At 47.4% G+C, this 14,301-nt stretch overlaps 1 protein-coding gene across 2 annotated transcripts in view; it reads right to left on the bottom strand.

Annotated features, from left to right (window-relative positions):
• Pxdn (peroxidasin) overlaps window positions 1-14,301 on the bottom strand; it is a 78,396-nt gene that overhangs the window by 32,456 nt on the left and 31,639 nt on the right. Inside the window, exons 2-8 of one of the 2 annotated variants that reach the window (XM_021201599.1) lie at window positions 12,564-12,635; window positions 11,084-11,155; window positions 7,257-7,328; window positions 4,180-4,251; window positions 3,767-3,838; window positions 1,909-2,078; window positions 1,507-1,624 (exon numbers count right to left, since the gene is read on the bottom strand). In XM_021201599.1, the coding sequence (XP_021057258.1) occupies window positions 1,507-1,624; window positions 1,909-2,078; window positions 3,767-3,838; window positions 4,180-4,251; window positions 7,257-7,328; window positions 11,084-11,155; window positions 12,564-12,635 (648 nt within the window). The remainder of the gene's footprint in view (window positions 1-1,506; window positions 1,625-1,908; window positions 2,079-3,766; window positions 3,839-4,179; window positions 4,252-7,256; window positions 7,329-11,083; window positions 11,156-12,563; window positions 12,636-14,301) is intronic. The other variant, XM_029540780.1, reaches the window with a different exon arrangement.

The following is a 14,301-nucleotide window of genomic DNA, read 5'->3' as shown; positions in this document are numbered from 1 at the left end:
CCCAAGATGGCAGCAACCCCTGGGTGCATGTGGGAACCTCCCCAGGGAGTAATGTGCAGAGCTGGGACCAGAGGCCAAGCCTGGGGACTTTGATTCAAGCAAGGTCTTTCATATTTATTCTTGTCGTTTGAACTTATGCATCAAGTTTTTTGTTTATAAACTGAAGGTATGAGAATCTTGAGCCATAGTCACGCCCTTCTCCTGTTTAATACAAACCCCTAATACTCTGCAGTTCCTTCCACAATCAGTCCTGGGTTTTAACTCTGATCCGCCCCAGAACTACCCATGACATGGAGGTTTTGAAATGGCTGGCATATGACACATTTTCCCCTGTACAGCTTTGATCCACACCAATGTGACCACCTCGAGAGCACAGTCCTGAGCTCTTCGTGACTCTGATGCGTCTCTACACTGTACCCCAACCTCTCTCTGATACTGAGTGAGCACTGTCCCGTCAGTCTCATCTGTTTACAGAGCAGTACTTAAGAGAGGCTCGTGTCTGTGCTGGGATCCGAGCCTCGGCTAGAACAAGGGTGACTTGACAGTCAGCGTCTGAACCTTTTGTTCCGAAATTCCACCAGTGATGTTCTCAAGGAGGCCTCTCTGCTTCCGCAGGACTGAACACAGCCCCTGAGCTTGGCACAAACATACCGGGAGCCAGGCCCTGGGAGCATTCCTTGCTCGGGCAGATGCCTCTTGGTACAAATGGATTTAAGAGGCAAAGATACAATGGTGTTGTGTTTAGGATTCCCCTCTAAGAATTCCACCTTCCAGCTATAACTCCCGTGTACTGTGACCTCATTCCCACCTGGGTCTCTGCCCCTATTATCATGGTCACCACTGCTTACCTCAACCCCAACCAAGTGTGTCCCTCTCCACCTCTCTCTGTATCCACCCCTTCCCACGCTAAACCCCAACACCCAACTCTCAGATCCAGCTGGAGGCAGGCAGGCGACCCCTTCTGCCATCCATGAGCAACTGCTGCCAGATGTTTGGCAGTCACACCTCTGTCTGCAGAATAAAGAGAAGCTCCTTCAGTCAGGACGTGACTCCAAGAAGCCAACAAACGGGACCTGTGTAGACTCATCATAGCCCCCAAGGCCAAGCAGCCCATCACCACGGCTTGGGTCCAAAACTCACAAGCACCTTGCCAAACACCAGAGGCCCTGGCCAGAGAACAAGTGGGCAGAAATGGGCACGCAGTACTTCTCTAGCTCCCACTTGATGGGGCAAGAAAGTTCCAGAGTGCTGCCAAGTCAGGGGCTGACCAGGGGAAAGGGACTATGGCCTAAGTGGAATGAATCTCGTGGGGAGAAAACACTTCAGGCTCAAAAGTGTCTCCCAGGCAGCTGCTATGTGAAAGAGGGAAGATAAGGAATCAGTTTGTCCTTTATCCCTTCCTACAGAGAAGGGGGAGAGATTTATCAAGGGTGGGGAGCCCAATGGGGGTACACGAGGCTCCTGATGTGCCCCCTGGGACTTCAGTTCTGCTCACACACAACTCACTTGTTTCGAAGCCAGATGATCTCAGGTTTGGGGTTGCCCTCAGCTCTGCAGGTAAAGTACACTGTGTTCCCTGAGGTGACATCTGCATCCTGTGGCTCTGAGGTAATCCGGGGCCTTTCTACATGCAAGGAACAAACACCACAGAGAAACGTGAGGCTCACGTGTGTGGGAAACCAAACCGGATTCCTCACGGAGGGGTGATACTTCAAGGCCTAAATACACATCTCAGAACAGACCCCCACCCCACCCCACCGCACCCCCCAAACAAATGACAAGTTGTCTTTCTAGAGTTTCAGTCCTCGGTGAGGGAAGGCAAGCCTTCCTCTGCAATGTGAACTGGGGATAAGCCCGGACCTCTGGGGTCACACTGATCCTTCAGTAGGGTCTCGGGGACACACTCACCACAGTTCAGCTCTTCTGGGGTGATGGTAGCCACAGAGCGTCCTTGGATGCGTCTGGGATACTCGCAGGTAGCTGCCGCTTGCGCGTTTCCAGATTGGGCGTAGGTCTTCAGCAGATCCGCTAGCCATAGGATTTCACAGTCACAGTGGAGTGCATTTGAGTCCAATCGCCTGTGAGAAGAAAAAGCCAAGAAGACACCCAGGAGTTAAGGGGACACTGAGCCATCCTGGATAGATCAACTTCCAGGTTCTGGGGCCTTAAAGGCATGCCAAAGACGATGAGCATCTAGGCATTAATCATGTGATGCGGAGATACGGCAGACGAGGTGCGGCGCCCTATGCTCAGACAAGCGGTGGATGCAGGGTGGGATAAGAGCCACCACTTGCTGGGGCACACAGCCTGAAATCTACTTCTGAATAGCAAGGCCCTACAGCCATAACAAGATCAAGGGGGCAGTGGGCGTGTCTGGATGGGTAGTTCACCAAGGCACTCCTGGCGAGTCTGGATGGGTAGTTCACCAAGGCACTCCTGTCCAGGCTGCCCTAGCCAGCTGAAGAAGGCCACACCATCTTGACTGCTCCTTAAGAGAGGATATTTCCATAGAGGGGCAAGGCCAAGTCTGATGGGTTCAGCTTATCTCCAAATCTAGGTTGCTCCTGCTTGAGCAATGTAAAGCCAGCAAAGGAAGGAATGTTTGGGTTCGAAGGGTTGGAATTCCTCTAAAAGAGGAATGTGTCTCTCTCTGAAGCCACGAATAGGGAACTCCATCTGCAGGCAAGTCCATTGGCTGCCCCACCTATTGCTCTGAGTCCTCCTGGGTTGCTTTCTGTGCCATTTATCTGGCGAGGCTTTCCACCCTCTTACCTACCAAAGATGAGTTGTCATCCTATCTTCCCACCCTAACGAAAATTCACCTGGCCTGATTTCTTTCTCGAAGAGTCTTTGTCTCAGGGCTGATAAAGTAACAGCTCACGCCGAGATGAAGCCTGCCTCTACCGCTTATAAGGTAGAGATGCTAAATGGAACTGCAGTGCCACATCAGCCTCCTCCGACAGACTACACAGACAGGAAAAGGTGCCATACCTGCTGATATGAGTGGTCATGGGCAGGAAAAACTGGCCTGGAGGCACAGGACCATCTAAAACATCCGTGAGCAGGCTGTTCTCAGTGAGGCCTGCCCTGTGTACACACACGCCTTCCATCTCTCCCTGTATTTCTTTCTTTATTTTTTTTAAAAAAAAGTGTTTATTTTTCTTTTATGTACATTGGTGTTTTACCTGAATGTATGGTCTGTGAGAGGATGTCTATTACAGACACCACACATTCCAGTAACTTCTTAACTGGGCAAGTGCTCTTAAGGGCACAGGGAAAATAATTCAGGGTGTTAAAGAAATCCATTAGAACTAAAGTGCTCCACTTCCCTTACAGTAATAAGTATGCAAAGTTTACTTCTGGAGTCGTTAAAAAAAAATGGGTAGGCATCAGTTTGCTTATTCAAGTAGGTGGATTTCAAGAAGAGGTACTGGACATATGCACATGATGATGCTTCCTGACCGGCTTTCATGCTCAACAGTAAAATATGTGCCTTGCAATTAAAATTTAATTGGGGGAGTTTAAACATAATTTAAAAAGCTGTCTCAAGATCCTTATTAAAGGATCAGCCTGCTGCCACATACGAGTCATGGGCTTGCCTCTTCACACTGAGATAGATTTAACAGGCCTGCCTTCCTGGCATAGAGATGCCTCTGAAGGCTTTGCTGAAGCTAGAAATGCTTGCCCAGTCCACAGAAAGGGCCAAATGAGAGAACTAGGGGAGAGGGCCTCCCATGAACACACAGACATCTGAAGACACACTTACAGGCGTTTCATGGACTCTAACTGACTGAACGTCCCAGGAACTAAGTGTGTGATACGGTTGTTGTGCAAAAACCTGTGGAGAGAGAAAACAGAAAGACGTTACTTAACAACAACAACAACAACAACAATAACATCCTAAACATATGAAAATGAGCCCAAGAGATCACACATCTTATTAACTGTATTTATTTAACGAGTGGATTTGACAGCTATGTGCTTTGGTTCAAGAAATAATCAGATTCCTTTGCTATTTTACAGCCATTCAAAGACATAAAATATTGAGTCCCACTTGTGATGATTGGCCAAGAGTTGGATTTTACACTGAAGCACTATGGAAGCGTTAAGCTGATGTTGACTGTTCAGGCAGCAGGAGCTAGGGACCAACTACAGATTAAAGAAGGAAGCAGGACTCACAATCTCTCCAGCTTCGGCAGGTGCTGGAAGGATTCAGGGTCCAGCGTTTCTATCTGATTAAAGTGCAGGTACCTAAAGGATAAAACAGCCACACAATGTGAATGACTTACCGACCTCTGCCAACCCAGATTTTGAGCTCCAAAATTTTCCCACACTTGGTATACGCATACCACTAGGTACCCCCCTGTGCTTTGCACGGTGTGTGGAGACAAGAAGACACAAGTGAGAGCAGGCAGGCTGCCTTGTATCTGGATGACCCACAGGCAATACCTCAGGACTTAAGCCCTGGGTCCCCAGGAACCCAAGTGATGGTGGCCCAGCCACTTCATATTAATCTATAAAATACCCAGTGAGAGATAACAAGGAAAAACCAAAAGCAACCTAGCAGACAGGACCACTGTCCGTGTGCCATCCACAGCACCCCTACACTTGAAACTGTCAAAGCTTCCATGTGACACTAAGAATGCTGTAGATACAAAAACCAGGCACCCAGGCCGGAGATAAGCAGCTCTAAGTCATAGGAGGCGATGGATTTCCCAGAAGTCCTCAGGTCCTCTGAATACCCAGAGCCCCTACTGCTTCCTATTTAAGATGTCACCTTAGTTCAGACGATTTACAGTTTGGGATGTAGCTAACTTCATTCTCCTGGATGCTAGTTTGCTATTTTTGAGTGATGGGTACTTTTGTTGTTGTTCAATAAAAGATCAATCAAATTCTTACTCAGACTTCACTGGCCTAGAGAGAAGCCTCCACTCAGGTGGCCATGGTAACAGATGCTCTTATTCAATGAAGGGCCAAAGACAGAAACAAGCAGCAGAAGCAATGTACAGCCTTCATCACCACAACCCCATAGAAAGCCTTGTTGTTCTCCAAATCCATTGACATTAACGCTGAGAAGATTCTTACTCCTGGGTCCCTATATGGACTTAATTCCCTGGCAACTCTCTGGGCAGAACCAGTCCAGAGCCTCCTAATCTCTGAGGGCTGCAGTCCACGCCCACCTGTCCTTCCTCAGACACACAGTACCATGGTCTCCATGACCATCCTTGGATGCAGGTTTATAACACTAGCTCCCCATATGACAAGGCGTTTACAAGACAAGAAAGAAAAAGGGGTATCAATGCCAGTGACTGTCCCAGTACATCATCTGATCCAAGGATATCAAAGGAGACAGGACCAAAGAGACATCCTTATTCCCCATCATGTGTGACTGGTGGTGTGTGCTAGGCAGCGGAGACCAACACACATATTCCTCTGGTCCCCAGGCCCTACAGCTCACACAGACCATCAACACTGGGGAGTTCCTGGGAAGTCTCTGGCTAAATCTAAATCCAGATCTAAGCTGGAAGAACAAGAAGGGGAAAAGAGGGATAGTCAAGAGCCCTACAAGGACAGGCATCACGGTTTGTGTTCAAAGCCCTTTAGCCTGCAGTGAAGTTTGAACAGGTGGGCCTTAGACATCCTGCCCTGAGAGGCATCAAGGACAGTGGCTTTTAGGGTTTCCAGAACTCTGGACTGTTGGGGCTCCAGGTAGTTTCTGGACACCATCACCCTTCTCGGGGTGTCTGAGAAAACAGAGCACAGGGAGGGAACCCCTCGTGTACATGGACTATCTTTGCTGAATCAGCTACTAACTCTGGAGCTGAAAAGGTTGACAAGGCCCCCCTGAGGAGGGCTGCCCCTGGGCTCTTCATTCAGGACTTCATGGCCTCCCAGTTCCCACAGACCCTGGCTGAGTGCCAAGAACATGCATCTTCTACAGGAGAGGCTAGAGAGACCCTGAGGCAGAGTCAGTTGAAACTCTCTTTTCCCAGTAACACACCCTGCACAAACATCAGAGAGAGCCTGAGGCCTAAATCCTCTTTGACACACTGACCTGAACCATTCATCCCACCTGGGAGGGGTTATCCCCCAGTCTCACTACAGCATTCAGTTCTCAGAAAGTTAGCCATACCCCAGCTGCAGAGTCCTGTCTCTCCTCTAAGGTTCTCTAAACTCCCATATGACTCAGGAGCCTGCTCCCTATCACCAATGAGCAGAAAGCCCCACTGGCTACAGAAGCCACTCAAGTCCTCTTGCTTCTAATTCCTCCTGGGCTGGGCTCCTTTGGTGGACTCACTGCCAGGTTAGTGCTGTCTGCATGAACACAGAGAGCGTCCTTTGCAAACTCACACATCTGTAAAGCCTCTAGATAGTTCCAGAGCTTTTGCAATAATCTGGATTCTCCCGTTTCATCTGTCTGAAGCAATTTAGGCAGAGCCTCACAAAATGTGGACATAGATGTATCATGCGGGCTGCTGCAGTCCGTGGCCCTGCCTGCGGCTGCCCTGACCCAGCTGTACCAGTCCTCCAGCATTAACACAGGAAGAGATGCACGGGCCTCAAGTGCAAGGCTACTCCGGTCGTAAACTAACAGCTGTTTTCCATCAGTGAAATTGCTAACCCAAGATAGCCTGAAATCCCACAAGGATTGCCTCAGCTTACTGAGCGAAAGGTCACCCAGTAAGGCACATAAACCAGAAGATCCTCCATAATCTTACTGGAACTTTATGCCTAAAGAAAAAGACCCCATGATAATTAACTTCATAACAAAGTCCAGTTCATATGCTTTAGAAAGACAGCATTTTGGCACACTCAACACCCATTTGTTAGAACTACAAGGGGGCAAGGCTTCTGCTCTCCAAAACAATGACCCCCCATGATTGAAGCTGCACGTGTCCCATGCTGGACGTTCCTATCATGATAGCCTATCTGTCTCCTGCTTGTTTACACGTCTGTCTCCACCATCACGTGAACACCGAAGTTCTTACTGTTAAGACAGGAAAGCAAGTTTCGTCCCTGCTCCTGATGTGGGTGGGTGGAGGGTCAGGGTCTGATGCATAGAAGAAACATGGCAATGTCTGCTCTCGGGTGGGCGCAGGGGAGCAAGGTGGGAGAGGTGGGTGAAAAACGCCCACTGATGCTTCTCCTCGTCATGCATACCCTCCCTGCACCCCAGGAAGTACAGACATGCATCATGCAACCAGTCATCTCTCCCTGTGGGAGGCAATAAGGCAGATGGCATGGAGGACACTTACAGTTGCTCTAGAGAGGCAAGTCCCTTAAATGCTTGCCTGTCAATTGACTGGATCTCATTCTTGTACAAATAGCTGAAAGAAGAAACACGGAGGAGTATTAGCACACACACACATGAGCTCTCAACTCCAGGTGGGAAGAACTGAGTTGACACATGGAGAACAGTTTAAAATCAATGACTGCATGAGGGTACAAAGGAAACATCACACTGTAGGTACCAGGCCACTCTCGATGGTCACTTCTCTTACACCTCAAGGACCAAAGGCAAGTGGCCCACGAATTCTCCTATTGTGACTACTGGAGTCCTGACACCTGTTTCAAAGCCCAGGGAAGAGAAAAATGATTCCCCTAGGCAAGTCAAAGGCACTGACTGTAAGATCATAACCAGCACTTTCTACTACAAAGACACACCAGCACAGCTCTCAAATGGCAGGGTGTCTGAAAATGTCTTGAATTTCTCTCCCACCCAGAACCCCATTCCTTATACTGGAAAGCAGACACGATGCTTTCCGAGAGCCACGTGTACCACAGGGTCTGTTTAGGAGTGGCCTACAATCTAAGAAAGGGCTTTCCACTTTTAAATGGTTGAAATGAAAACAATCAATAATTGAATTTCAAGACAAGTAAGCACTGCATGAAGTCCCTAACTCGGTGACCTTCATCGACAGTCTGGGAACAGTCTATGTGCGAGAGCTGCCTCAGTGTCACATCTCAGCATGCCGACATGCCAGCTCCGCACTGCACCTCATAACCCAGTCTTCAGCAGCCACACTGAGTAAGAGATGGCGCTCTTTCTGGAACTGGTGTATCTGCATTATCCTTTATTAAAACTGGTTCGTTTTCACCCATGACACAGGCAGAAGCACAAGTCAAACAGCAAGCTTCTCCCATGATTCCCTGTCACATGAAAACTTAAGACTTCAAGCCAAGGGCTCAGCATCTAGCATTACTACCTGTTTCTATAAAGTGTGCGTGCGTGTGTGCTATGTATTGTATGATGAAACTAGAAAGGATGTCACAAGAGCAGAATATGACACCTTAAGGGAGGCGAGAAGCAGGAGGTGGAAATGAATACAGGAAATAAAGCACAGCAGGGAGCCAGTTGGAGAGGGGATACGCTGAGGGCAAGGAAGTCTGGGAACAAATGAGAAAGTATAATGACACATAGTTATGAAGATGTCATAATAAAACCAAGTACTTTGTGTGCTAACATTAATACAAATTTTTAAAAAATTAAAATAAAAAAGACATGGATGTCAACTAACAAAAAGATGTGTAAGAAAAAGGAAACAACAAACAAACAAATCAGACACTATTCTTTGCCTCAATTCTTGTGGTATGACATGTCCAGGATCAGATCAGTCACAGTATTCACTGTTGTCTGTACAAGGTCCTCCTCCTTCATGGGACCAGAAGTGCTCTCTTTAATTGCTGTGACCCACCAAAGATGCTCTTGCCTTTTCCCTCTGTGCAAATCAAGAAAGTGGTCCTCGAAGAACCACGAACTTTAACACAAACCACCCAGGACCTGTCCATCAATATCCCAGCATCTAGAACAAAAGCCACACAGACAATGGTCCTCCAGGCTACTTGAAACCATGAAGCTACAGTAAAAACTCAACCTTTATGCACCCTGGTTTCTTAAATAGAACCACTGAGTTAATTATACACACCACTCTTTAGTCAAGGCCTGGGTTATGGCTGCCTCCTGTGTCCAGTTCTTTAAGCGAAATACCCAAGAACATTGCCTTTTACCATTGAAGAAAGATGGAGTCCTTCTGAAGGTTGTACAAAATACAGAGCAGATATGAATGTGTGTTTATAAAGACAATGGTAGGATTTGGGGGACAGCTCAAAGGTATAAGGGCAAATCTCTGGATTCCATGCCCAGTACCACAAAAAGTTTAAAGACACTTTGAAAATAATGCATTTCCTTAAGAATAAAAAAGTTGATGTTCTAATAATTAATTGTAATTTCTTATCTCACACACTTGATCCTTGAACCATGAATTCTGCTGCAAGAGGCCATCTCATTATCAAGAAACATGAATGAAGGAGGTGGCAAATGTCTCTCTAGAAACAACAGAGACCCAGGAAATAAGGACTGTTCAGAGTCCAAAAACATGTTTTGACTAATAATATGTAAGGTTCAAATACATCAATCCATTTTAGACATATTACAAATAATTCTAAATAAAATCCATTATCACAGTGATTATAAAAGTACTCTCTTGATGAAATCCCAGGGAACTGAGAGATGAAGCTAGTCAGGACCCGCAAAGAGCTGCAGGAGACCCTAGGCTCCAGTCCTAGCAGCCTGTCCCCTAGTGTGACCGACCCATCTCTACCGAGACCAACCGTCCCGATCCCACGGTAAGCTGACTCCATGGACAGGAGAGGAGAAGCCAGGGCATGGCTGCTGGGAAGGAAAGCAGTCACAGAGAAGGCCAGAGGGTATGGTTTCAAAGACACCGTGGAAGGCAGAAGCCCAGACTTCCTCCTGATACTGAGCGTACTCTCAGAAGAAAACATGAAATGAAACACAAAACAGTTAAAGCCGCAGATGCACACACAGCCCCACCGCTGCCATCCGCAGACACCATCCACTTCCCAGGAAATCAAAGCTCCGCGGTGGAACTTGGGCAGCAACGGCAAGAAGGTTAACAAGAAAGCCGGAGAACAGAAGCCTGCCATCCTGGCTTCGAGCACTAGGGTGGAAAGTCAGCATTCTATGCCAAAGAAGCCAGGGAAAGGGTTTGCACGCAACAGCATCACTGAGGAAAATATATCAATAAACAGAGCGGCAGGGAGGGCCACTGACATCTAAAGGCAAAACAGACTTCCAGTACACATTCACACTGAAAAAAAAAGAAAGAAAGAAAGAAAGAAAGAAAGAAAGAAAGAAAGAAAGAAAGAAAGAAAGAAAGAAAGATTTGGTTTTTAAAATCAGCTCGAGTTACAGGTGTTTATAAGCAATATGGTTTGGGTTTCTAAAAAAATAAAAATAAGAATAAAAAAACTAAAAAAATGGCTTACTTAGGGAAATCATCAAATTCAGTAAATGCAGGTGACAGGTACTTCTGACCTGAATGACACTGGGCACAACCCTTAGGAACACCATGTTTCCCAAGTCCTTCCTTTAGTAACCCAGGCAGGTTACTAAAGAAGTACAAGACAGGATATCCCTAGGTGACCCCCATGCTGTCCTTAAACTCAAGGTGGTTCTCCTGCCTCAACTAGAATCCCAAACATCACTCCTGGCTTCCTAACATTTTTAAAAAGAGTTATGACTTTCTAAACTTTAGAGCTGACTTCAACAAGCAAGAGATGATTTAAATGATAAAGGTGAATATTCAAAAATAAAGACTATTTCACAAGATACAACTAAGAGGAAGCAAAGTCAGGAAGGTGAAAACATTAACAGGAATTAGTGACACTCCAAAGAAATTAGTCACTTCCAGTCACAACCAACTTAGGCTGGAAAAGCATCGGAGGCCTCATAACTACAAAATGCATTTCTCTGTGGCTAGACCACAGGAGGCTGCGTAGCCCCCTGGCGAGCTGTGCGCACTGCCCCTCCAACCTGGGAAGTTATACAGGCCAGCCCAAGCCAGCAAAGGTTAGTCCACGTGTATCTGTCACTCTGCCCACCTCACCCCATCACTTTATGCCGGTGGCGTGTTTTAGAATTTCACTCACCTTCTAAAAATGAAACCATTTGGGATGGTTTTCTAGTAACTCACAAGCAGAGCGGATCTTGGCTTTTACATCTACATACTCTACGGACAGATAGCAGTGCTGCCGGGTGGAGAGCTGCCCCTTCACTTACAGGTATTTTAGGTTCTCCAGGTCCTCAAACGCACCACTGGGAATCCTCTTGATCTGATTGTTGTTGAGAAGCCTGTGAGAGAAAACGCCAACAGACGTGAAGCAAACAGAAACACGTCCAAACTATACTAAGGGCAACTACTTCTGCAGCCTCTGAAGGGTCCGAAACTAATGAAGTTACAGACTTTCCTGCCAGTAGTGATTAAACCCCAGCTCCAGGACCAGCCTGAGTGACTATGGTTAGTTACTAGCTCGCTCTCTTCCACTACGATATACACTAGAGAAGTCAGTCCTCTTTCCTTGACACAGAAGCGCGCATCTTAGAGTCTCTGATCTGGCAGGACCCAGGGGCCAGTCTAACTTAAATCGTGCATATACGGGATGGCTGTCAGCCTCTGGGGTTTGCCATTCTTCCACAGGGCGAGGGGCCGAGCTGAGCAAAGCCACCTCCCACTCTATCCTGCGGGACTTAAGTGATCCTTTATCTCCTTTTCCCTGGGAGAAGCTTCTAGCTGTGCCCAATGTACGTCAAAGAGCCTGGAGTCTGCTGTGGCTCCTTGTTGCCCTAGGAGATCAAATCTCTGTGGCACGATTCGGTGGCTCTAAGCCAGCCTGAGCTCGGGAGATGACAACCCTCCTCAGCCTCCGAGGAAAGAGGTGAAGGCCAGCGAAGGGAGGTGTGAAGGGAGGGTGAGTCCGACAGGAAGCCCAGAGAACACAGAACACTGCTGTGAACACAGAGACCCTCCAGCATTCACCCGGAAGACCATGGGCTAAAGCACAGCTGGGGACCCACAGTGTTATACGTGCTGGTCTCCACACAAAGGGCAGGCAGGTCTCTACCATCCTGGCTTCCCTCACCATGCCCACTTGTAGTGGGAATACCGGTTTCCTTAAAAAAAAAAAAAAAAAGCCCGGTTATGTTATGTGAATATGTTTTTGTTTTGGTCCCAGGTGTGGGTATGGGGCTGCTGTAGATGGTCCACAGCAGCAGACTGTCATTTGTCTCTTGCTTGGGCAGGGGCGAGATTCTGCCAGCTGAAGATGGTTTGGAATTCTGGAAGCTCTTAAAAGGGTATTAAAAAAAATGCCAGAGCCCCAAGAGGCGCAGCTGCCGTTCCCCCTGCCATTGCAGTTTGCCAAGTGGTTCTTCTGATCAAAGAGACAGGAAGACGATACTGGACACCCTAAAGGTAAAATCAACCCTGTCCCAAGGAATTGGATGCCTTTCGTCAGCCAGAAGTGGCCTAGGAAGATGGAGATCATGCCCCCTCCCCCCTTTAACCTTCTTTCTCTCCCTACTTAGTGTTGAGTTGGCAGGGCTAAGGGTGGCAGGCAAAAGAACCCAACAAAGCAGCAGAAAGTACCCAGCAACTGTGGCACTCGGGGATGGTCACAGCGCTTGCCATCTACCTACAGGTACACAGGGCAACCGCCGCTCTTTGCTCTCTCACTAGCGACTCACACGCACTCTAACTTACAGTGTGTTCAAGTTCCTCAGCCTCCTGAATGCCCCGGGCTGGATCTCTCTGATTCTGTTGAACCGAAGATCTCTGGGAAGAGATAGGACATGTATTTTAATGACAGAAAATGCACAGCTCTTCTCCTTAAACAAATGACTTCAAGATGAAAAAGACATTTTAAAAATTATACCACGCAGGCCACCATTCCAGGTAAACTCTCTCATTATAGGAATGTTCCTCTGAGTGAAGGAACAACATTACACTTAATCTGCCTAACAGGTAAGTGTGAGGAGATTAAAAAATATCATAAACGGCCAGGCGTGGTGGCGCACGCCTTTAATCCCAGCACTCGGGAGGCAGAGGCAGGCGGATTTCTGAGTTCGAGGCCAGCCTGGTCTACAAAGTGAGTTCCAGCACAGCCATGGCTATACAGAGAAACCCTGTCTCAAAAAAACCACACACACAAAAAAAAAATCATAAACATAAAAAAAATGCCAGGAATGAATGCCCTGCCTGCACAGTCCAGTCTTGGCCAAGTCCACCGAACAAACGTCTTTAAAAACATCTCAGGTAAACACACACAGGTAGATCTGTATAGATTTAAGGTGTCACACGGGCTGTGAACACAGAAACACATCAGTGTTCACCAGCAAGAACATGGGCTGAAACACAGCTGCGGGCCCACGGTGTTAGCTCCATGAACTTACTGTTTGTCCCAAAGCACAGAGTCATCTCAGCAGGAGAACTGTGAAAGAAAGCCATCCTGTGTATGGGCTACAGACAGGTGTTTCCAAACAAGTAGACAAGCAGAGTTCTGCTTATATTAAATTATTAAAACTGGTTCTTATTTTCCCTAGGGAGGAGCGCATATGTAGGCTACACACAGGGACCAGAGAGGAAAAATAACTGACTTTGAGATGGTCAAGCAGAAGGCAGCTCTGAGTCCAATGGAGCTGAGCTCAGAGCAAGCATGGGAGAGTCTGATGCCCCCCACAGAGTATGATAAACCCACAGACAGGGCAGAGTCGGGTCAGAGGGCTCTGGGTAGCTAGGCCGTGAAAATGAGCAGACATCTACCTCACTCCTCACAGGAAGCTCATCTCTGGCTTGAACTGAAAAGTCCATTTGTAGGCTGGTTGGTGAGATGGCTCAGGGGTAAGGCATGTGCCACCATCCTGACAACAGGGACCCACATGATAGAGGGAGAGAAGTTCTCCTCTAACTTCCACAGGTAGAGTGGCACACAGAAAGTTGTGTACATACATACACACAAACACACACACACACACACTAAATAACTTTTTAAAAGACCTAAATTTATACACGAGAAAATCATTCAGTAATAAAAAAGGCCTGCATCTTTAATAAGTTGTCTTAGAAAATGAAAATTCCTTCTGCCAACTTTGATTGGGGTTGAACTGTGTTTCCCCAGAATTCATGTATGTAAATCCTAACCTCAGAGTCTCAGGGTGTGGCTGCATATGAAGATGGGGTCTTTCCATAGGAGATCACATTAAAAGGTGAGTCGAGTCGAAGCCCAACACAACTGACATCCTCATAAGAAGGGAAACAGGGAGACAAATAAGTAAGGATGCGGGCAGCTAGTGAAGGTCACAAGTCTACTGGGCGGGAAGAGGAGATCAAGTGAGGGGGTGTGAGGGCTCCCTGAAGAGGGGTCCAACCTCCACCACGAGCTGTGCACTTCTGATGAAACCACCCAATTCGGAGACCTCTACTGTCAGCCCTGGGATAGAAC

The sequence above is a fragment of the Mus pahari genome, chromosome 7 (assembly GCF_900095145.1).
Source record: "Mus pahari chromosome 7, PAHARI_EIJ_v1.1, whole genome shotgun sequence".
NCBI lineage: Eukaryota > Metazoa > Chordata > Mammalia > Rodentia > Muridae > Mus > Mus pahari.
The sequence above is the reverse complement of the archived record's forward strand: the minus strand, read 5'-3'. Positions and strand labels throughout refer to the sequence as shown.